Genomic DNA, 8,352 nt, shown 5'->3' with positions numbered 1-8,352 from the left:
CGGCGTTGGGGCCACCGGCCCACACCTGGTGCTGCGGTTGCAACCCAGGAGGGAATCTCGGCAGTGGGGGTTTCCCGGAGGAGTGAGGGGTCCCAGCCCCACAGCAGGCCCCCAGCCCAGGGCTCCAGGGCCCGGAAGAGACGTCCCCACAACTCCGGGCTGTGAAACCAGTGGGGACTGTCCCTGAGGGTCGCGGAGGCTGCAGGAGCCCCAGCAGCTCCTCTAAAGGGCCCGGCACGGACTCACTCGGACGCTCCCTCTGAGCCCAGCACCGGGCAGCAGCCTGAAAGGACCTGGGACACTCAGGGAGGAACTAACCTGCCTGAAGTTAGGGTGAGAGGTGGAGGGGCGGCTTCCTCCCAGACAGAAGGGCTGGCGGAGGCCATGGCTCCTGTGGCGAGTCCTCCCCGCACAGCCGGCAGGCAGGCGCCATATTTGAGTCGCCAGCACCTGACTCTCACCTTTGGCCCCGCCCCGTGATTCCCGGAGGCCCCGCCCTCCCCACCTGCAGCTCATCCAGGCCATTTCCAGGGGCTTTTCTATGCAAGTGGCCTATCAAGCCTCATGCTTAGGACTTTCCTAAAATCTCTCAAACAAGCAGCAGCGGACCCCATACAGCTTGATAAGCGGCCTCAGGCCTGGCACTAGCGGCAGCTGCATTGTCTCAGAGCTTGGCCTCTCCTGGACACCGCCAAGCCCAGCACAAGTAGCAGCTAACTAAAGTTTGCTGTGTAGCTCATGCTGGGTGGCCCTGGGCAAGGCACTGGCAGAGGCTGACTTTGCACCTTGCCAGAGGCCCCAGAGACAGTGCATCTGGTGGTCAGACTCAATCACGCTGGATTACAACCCTACCACATCCATGAGTGACACTCAAGGGGCGCACTTGGTGAACACCAAAGCTCCACTGAAGTAAATCCTGCTCCATAGGGGTGTCTCCAGCACAGCAGCTCTCTGGCTGTAGCTTCAGCTGGTCCTCACAGCTGATTGGCCGGGGGGGTCAATTCCTCCCAGTGATGCCAACAGCAACCAAGGCTCAACTACAACAGGACAATGCACACAGCCCACACAGGGGAGCACCTAGAAGCCCAGCTCAGGGGACTGGGGAGGCTGAGCCACTGGACCCTACAGGACACCTACTACACAAAGCCACTGTACAAATTCCAGGAGACATAGCAGCTCTACCTAATACATAGAAACAATACATAGAAGCAGCCAAAATGTGGAGGCAAAGAAACATGTCACAAAGGAAGGAACAGAAGAAATCTCTAGAAGAGGAACTCAATGAAATAGATCCAAGCAAGCTAACAGATACAGAGTTCAGAATTTTGTTTATAAGGATGTTTAAGCGGACTATTAGGGAAATAACTGAGAAAATTGATAACAAAATAAAGTACCAATTGAAATGAAGGCTACAGGAAATGAAATGAATAATTTCAACAGTAGAGTAGAGGACACTGAGAATCAAATCAGCAATTTGGAACATGAGGAAACAAAAAACATCCAACCAGAAAAGAAAAAAGAATCCAGAAATACGAAAATAGTATAAGGAGCCTCTGGGACAATTTCAAGAGGCCCAATATTCATATTATTGGGGTGCCAGAAGGGGAAGAAAGAGACCAAGAAATTGAAAACCTATTTGAAAAAAGAATTACAGAAAACTTCCCCTACCTGGCGAAAGAAATAGACTTACAAGTCCAGGAAGCACAGAGAGTCCCAAACAAGAGGAACCCAAAGAGGCCCACAGCAAGACACATTATAATTAAAATGCCAAAGGTTACAGACAAAGAGAGAATCTTAAAGCAGCAAGAGAAAAGCAATTAGTTACCTACAAGGAAGCACCCATATGACTGTCAGCTGATTTCTCAACAGAAACCTTGCAGGCCAGAAGGGAGTGTCAAGAAATACTCAAAGTGATGAAAAACATGGAACTACAACCAAGATTGCTCTAGCCAGCAAAGCTATTATTTAGAATTGAAGGTCAGATAAAGAGCTTCACAGATAAGAAAAAGGTAAAGGAGTTCATCACCACCAGACCAGCACTACAGGAAAAGTTGAAGGGTCTTCTTTAAGAAGAGGCTAATGAACAAAAGAATCTGATGAACTAAATAGATCCAGAGACATTAATGCATGCAACAAAAGATCATATTTCAGAGGGAAGAGGGAAGGGGGGTGGAGGGTGGGAAGAGATTAACGAAAGAAGTTATATGCATATATGCATAACCCAGGGACACAGTTAATAACAGTGTGAAGGCCTGGGGAGGGGGTGGAAGTGAAGTGGAGGGAATCAATTGGGGGGGGGAATGGGACACCTATAATACTCTCAACAACAAAGATAAATTAAAAAAAAATCAAATATGTCTCTTATTTCAACTGAAATTCCTGTTTTCTATTTAGAAAATAACAGAATTTGGGGAAAATCAGTGATGTTTTCAGTTATTCATTCCTACAGGATGATACTATTTTTTACTTATATAGTAGAAATAAAATTCTAAATTAGACTCCCTCTCCAAAGTTACGAAGTTCATGGATATTCTGGCTATCACAGATTTCCACTAGTTCCCACATCACTATGTGAAAACTACTGCATTCGAGGCAGAAATATAATTAGCCTATCTAGATTACAATTCATCTTATTTTCAGGACCTTTGGAAAAGCAGACAATTTATTTCCACAACTTTAACTGGGAAATAATACTTTTATGTCTACCCTACATCTACAATATGCAGTTTTAGAAAATGCATTGCAAACATTCACTAACTAAAATGCTAAGGTTGATATTTTAAACTTTCTGGAGCCAAAAATTTATAGTAAAGTTTCCCACACTGTATTGACTTTTACCACACTGGTGATTAGAAAAAGTCCTGTGCTCAGTGTAACTAAATCAAGGTTATTTTGGCAGTGTAATTTGAATTTCCGGGTCTGTGTGACTAAGATCTCAGCCTTGAAACTGCATTCACTTAAAATAAAACCTTGAATCTTTAGGCGAGATGTACTGCTTCATTTATACTGGGTTTAAAACCTCAGCTTGTAATGTTTTGAATACTGTTCATGAGTTGTTCCTTAATTGTTAAGTGAGAATGATAGTTTGTGTTTTGTGAAGGGCAGAACTAGAATGTATAAATGTATTTGATTATATAAAACGATCCAGGAAAGAAGAAGGGCAAGAAGTAAAATTCATACCCTTCATATTTTCCAGCCATTGCTTAATACATAATGGTCCAGCTCTGTGTTTTTTAATTATAACTTACACTGTTTTGAAGTTTGAAAGCTTGAAATACAAAATGAAGAATGAAATGATTCTATCATCTGGGTTTCCTTGTGTAAAATATCAAGATTTTCCACAGATTTCAATGTACTGAAATGGATTCCAATGTATTCTGTGTTGTTTTTAAAAGTAGTAAATTCATTAAATGTTAAATAACAATAAAAATGACAAGTAAAGATGTGAAGGCTGTAGTCAGCCACAAGAATGACTTCTACTTAGTTCAGTACTAGCATAGAGGCCTCAAGTCCTGGAGAGAAATGTTAAAACAAAATTATTCCACATTATTCCCTTTTACATTTATATGGTCACCTTATTAGAGCACAGCCAAATATTTTATGCTACAGTTTTGCCCCAATTTAAAAATTCTTTTAGCTTAGAATTAATTTATCAGACTCTTTACTCCTTTGTTTGTCTCTCCCCAAACATGAATGAAAGTGCAGGAAATCTTTAATGTTTTTGTTTCTCATCTCTATGCATTAGAAATAATAAATAAATCAAACAAATATATTAATTTTTAAAGTATGGCATAATCTTTGTTCTATTTTGGTTAAAAATAGTTACTGAATCGGGGGTTGTTATTGGGAATGGTGAAATGTCAGAATTGCTTTTCACTAACTTTTTTGTCAGTAGAATACAGCAGAGCACAGGATTTTACAATAGATTAAAAACTGTTTCATATCACAAGAAAAGCATGTGCTGTTTCTGAGAGCCTTTTTTTCCCTCCCCGGAGGAAGGCTTGGGAGTATGGGCTTGCACAGTCATGCCTAGACAATGTCTGATGCATCGGCAGTGTATGCTTGCTCAGGCGTACACGGCAGTGATGATTTGGGAAAGGAAACTTCTGGTGCTCGAAGTGAGTAAGAGGTTTCATTAGTAGTAAAATCACAAAACATTCTTACTTCTGATGATGATTTTGACTTAGATAGAAAAGTTTTGTTTTTAGTGTTAAGCATTTTTGGTTTGCATTTTGTTTTGTGTTTATCTGCGTGGATGCATAGTCACCAACTCTTTCGATTTCTGTTAATTTGAATAGTGTATTTATCCTAGTGTAATTCTTAGGACCCAAACCTGGGTTTCTTCTCACTGCAGTAAGACCTACTTGCATCAGAATAATTGGGCAACTGGAGCATCTTACAAACTGGGTTGCCCTGTTCAAATTATTTCATCACTGTAAGTCTATATTTCTTTGTCTGTAAAATGAAGATAATGGAGAGGCTGAAATAAAAAACATATGTAAATTACCAAAAATCTGTTCCTAGTGTAAGTGCTCAAAAATTATTATAGTAAAATAATGTTTTATTAAAGAAAATGGCAATCAAGAGGGGTACTAGATTCAAAATTTCTCCATAAAAACACTGCATTAAATTTTACCCTAAAATGTTTCTCATTGCTAGTCAGATACACTCCCTGTAGATACCCTAGAAGTATATCACTTCATTGTGAACACTTTCTAAGAGTTTTGTGCCTTCCACAGTTAGAGCCTGCCAATATCCAGCCTCAACTCTAATCTCATATCCAATTTTTCTCACTTTATGGCAATACTGAAATATTTGTAGTCCTTTGAAAATTCCACCTGACTTTATGCCTTCTTCTGAATGCCATTCTTTTTTTGTGTGTGCAATTTTCTTTTTCCTTCCATCTTCCTGGAAAATTCTTCATCTGCTAAGATCCAGATCAAATATCATCTATTGTTGGGGGTCTTCCCTAATCTCTCACTCTTGCTCTCTTAGATGAAACCTCTCTTCTTTTTAACTTCTGGACATTATGCATACTGTTATCATTACAAAAAAACTTTACATGATAATTTTTTCATAGTTGCTTCCTCTCCTGGACCTTAAGCTCTTGGAGGGAAGACCTATTGTTTATTATGGTGTTTCTATGCCTAGCAAGTATTTTGCCAAGTAATTTCTACTCAAAATATGTTTATAGCAATTACCACTTAGAGTTTGCCTTATAAAATTTGAAGTTAATAGATAGTTGTTCACATAATGTGATTTCAACAATGTTTAGGAAAATCATTTTTTTGTTCCGTACCAGCATCAAATCAGCACAGCACTTCTAAAATTTTCCTGCCTAGTCACTGGTTCCTAAAGAGTCTGTGACAGATAGTAAAACCCTTTCTTCTACAGAGATAGACTAAATGCATATAAGCCTGGAAGAAGAAATACTTTTATTTGAATATCAAGACAGGAAGTAGTGAGAGGTATTCTGGGCCTAAATTAGGAGTATGACAAATGGGCAGGAAAATCTGGTCAAAAGTTCATACTGGGGTAAATTTTTTTTTAGACTTTTGTTTGCCTGTCATAATTTGTGTTTTCATTGGCAGCTACAATCCAAAGAATGGCTTCAAGAATGTGAAAAACAATGTGGTTTTAACTAAGAGTCAGAAATACTAATATTTATATCTCTCTTCACCCCACTTCAGAGAACATAAATGCAGGAGAGGAAGGTCATGTTACATCAAGCACCTCACTACAGCAAAAGGACAAGAACAATTGCAGTTCGGGTAATGGTCTTTTTTAATGATAATTCTGATAAGAGAGTGCTTGATGATTGTATAGCTCTTATGTTTTAGGATTTTTAATTGCCATATATGCATTTATAGACTATATTGTCCAAAAAAACCCCAAATACCCCTTGCCTGTCCAGGTGGCTCAGCTGGTTGGAGCATCATCCTGTTCACCAAAAGGCTCTGGATTTGATTCTGGTCAAGGCACATACGTAGTTTGATCCCTGGTTGGGGTGTGACCAAGAGGCAATTGATTGGTGTTTCTCTCTCACATTGATGCCTCTCTCTCCCTCTCTCTCCCTCCTTCTCTCTCTAAAGAAGTCAATAAAAACATATCCTCAGGTGAGGATTGAAAACAAAGTACAGCTTATGTTTAAGATTGTTGGTAAATTTTTCATTCTGAAATTATTTCTGTACTTAGTTCAAGAATATGATCACTAAACAAAATAATTTCCAAAATACTTTTTATTCAATTTTTAAAACATAAATTATTACTCTAAAAAACTTGACAAAATAGGTCTTAGTAGATGTTAGTAATTTATTTTCTCTACCCATTACCCAGCCCTACAGTCTACCAAACTTTTGTTTGCTGTTCTAGTTAACTTTTTCGTTATATTTTAAAATGTTACTTTTGCATTTATTAATGCTTGATGTTATATTAAGCATTTCATGGAAAAAATTCCAATGATTTCAAAATACATTCTTACACTTAATAAATACCCTCAATTATTCACTATCTAGAAAAATTACAGAAGAAACTATATTTACAGTCAATTACAGAATACAATAAATAAAATAACTATATAAACTATAAATCTCAAGGGTGGGGATAATGCATGAGTATAGCGGGTTGAATGGTGGCCCCAAAAAGATATGTCCACCTGAAACCTGTGAATGTCACTGTATTTGGAAAAAGAATCTTTGATGAAGTACTTAGGTTAAGGCTCTTGCGATGTGATCATCCTGACTTAGAGTAAGGCCTAAATTCAATGGCCAGTGTCCTTATAAGAGAAGATTCAGGGAGAAGGTCATGTGAAGATGGAGGTAGAAATTGAAATAATACACCTACAAGCCAATAAACACTAAGGATTTTTGGCAGTGACCCAAAACAGAAAGAAGCAAGGAAGGAAGGATTCCCTGATATCAGACTTCTGGCTTCCATAAATATGAGAGAATAAATTTCTGTTGTTTTAAGAGATTAAGTTTGCAGTTATACATATTAAGGTAGCCCAAGGAAAGGAATATAATGAGTAATTAAGTTACTTTTCTACTATACACCATTCACATTTATTTTGGTCTATATATATGTACCTTGTGAAAGAGTTAATTAGACCTCTGATATTGATAATGTAAAACTATAATCTTTCTAAATTTAAAATAAAATTTGGTTTAATATGAAGAAATTAAAGAAAGAACAGAGGAGCACTGATCAGCAATTTTAAATGTGTGTTGTACTACTTTGGAACTGTATACAAAGCTTCAAGCAAGACTAACCAAGAAGGACACTTTCCATTTTCAATTAAGTCATGATAGTTGATATGAAACTGGCATTTTATAGAAACTAGCTGCCAATTGAGATAATAAAACTAAAGGATTAGTATATTAACAACTAATAAAGTTTAAAAAGCATATCCAATATTGTAAAAATAATCAGAGGAAATTTGTGAAAATAAGCACAATTTTTTTTTCTTCTAAAAACAATTATTTTGCACACTTAAGATTACATTTCAACTTGTGAGTTTTATCTCTAGTATGAGAAGTTGCAGGGATAACTTACTGATTTTCCTTCTCAGGGTATTCTTTGCAGGGAGGTGGATTTTAACTGATTGTGGGAGGATTTGATATCTGGTTTGAGAGGCAGAATTCTCCATGGGTCTCCATTCACTGGAAAGCCTTTATTAAGCAGAAGGTCTCTTCCACATTCCAGGGAGTTTATTGAAACTCAAAATGCTTGAAGACTTCATTCAAGTCAATCATGAAGACACCACTTAATGCAAGACCAGGATCTTCTAACAGACTCCTGTGTTTCCAGACACTTATTTAGTTACATCTGCTAAGAATTAATGTGGCCAAGTTGCCAATATTTCCAGATGAGTTTGCTAAAATGAGAATCCACTGAAATGCCAACAATTTAACAGTTTAGATCTTGAAAAATATTTGCTTTGTCACTAAAATGACAATTTCTATGGGGCATATGAAGTAAAATCTAAAGGATAGAAGAAAAACCTTTAAATATCCCTTTAAAGACATCAATCAAGTCTTAGTTTTTGAACATTTCATTGACAAAAGCCTATACCTTTAAAACAGAGAGCAGATCTCAGGGCTGTAGAGGCTTAAATGGCCACAAGAGAAAGCCCTCATCGACCAAAGTAACCTTTGTCTATCACGGCTGCAATCTCTTAATCACCAGACAGCTTATCTTAGCTGGGAATGGAGCAGGGCGCATTGTAGTTTTCTGTTGTCAGAATCCTATTGGACGCTCTTGATAAGGCACACTTCCCTTAGGGTAAGGGAAGGAAGAAAGGAAGGAAGGAAGGAAGGAAGGAAGGAAGGAAGGAAGGAGGGAGGGAGGGAGGGA

The 8,352-nt window shown here is 38.4% G+C and overlaps 1 protein-coding gene across 1 annotated transcript in view; it reads left to right on the top strand.

Annotated features, from left to right (window-relative positions):
* The first annotated feature begins 4,036 nt into the window (after window positions 1-4,036).
* LOC107527331 (cell surface glycoprotein CD200 receptor 4) overlaps window positions 4,037-8,352 on the top strand; it is an 80,361-nt gene continuing 76,045 nt past the window's right edge. The window contains exons 1-2 of the mRNA XM_087817802.1: window positions 4,037-4,118; window positions 5,691-5,771. Coding sequence (XP_087673928.1) covers window positions 4,037-4,118; window positions 5,691-5,771 — 163 coding nt within the window. The remainder of the gene's footprint in view (window positions 4,119-5,690; window positions 5,772-8,352) is intronic.

Source organism: Miniopterus natalensis, chromosome 6 (genome assembly GCF_054644295.1).
Source record: "Miniopterus natalensis isolate mMinNat1 chromosome 6, mMinNat1.hap1, whole genome shotgun sequence".
In the NCBI taxonomy this organism is placed as follows: Eukaryota; Metazoa; Chordata; class Mammalia; order Chiroptera; family Miniopteridae; genus Miniopterus; species Miniopterus natalensis.
Note: the sequence above shows the minus strand (reverse complement) of the source record. Positions and strands in the feature narration are given on the sequence as shown.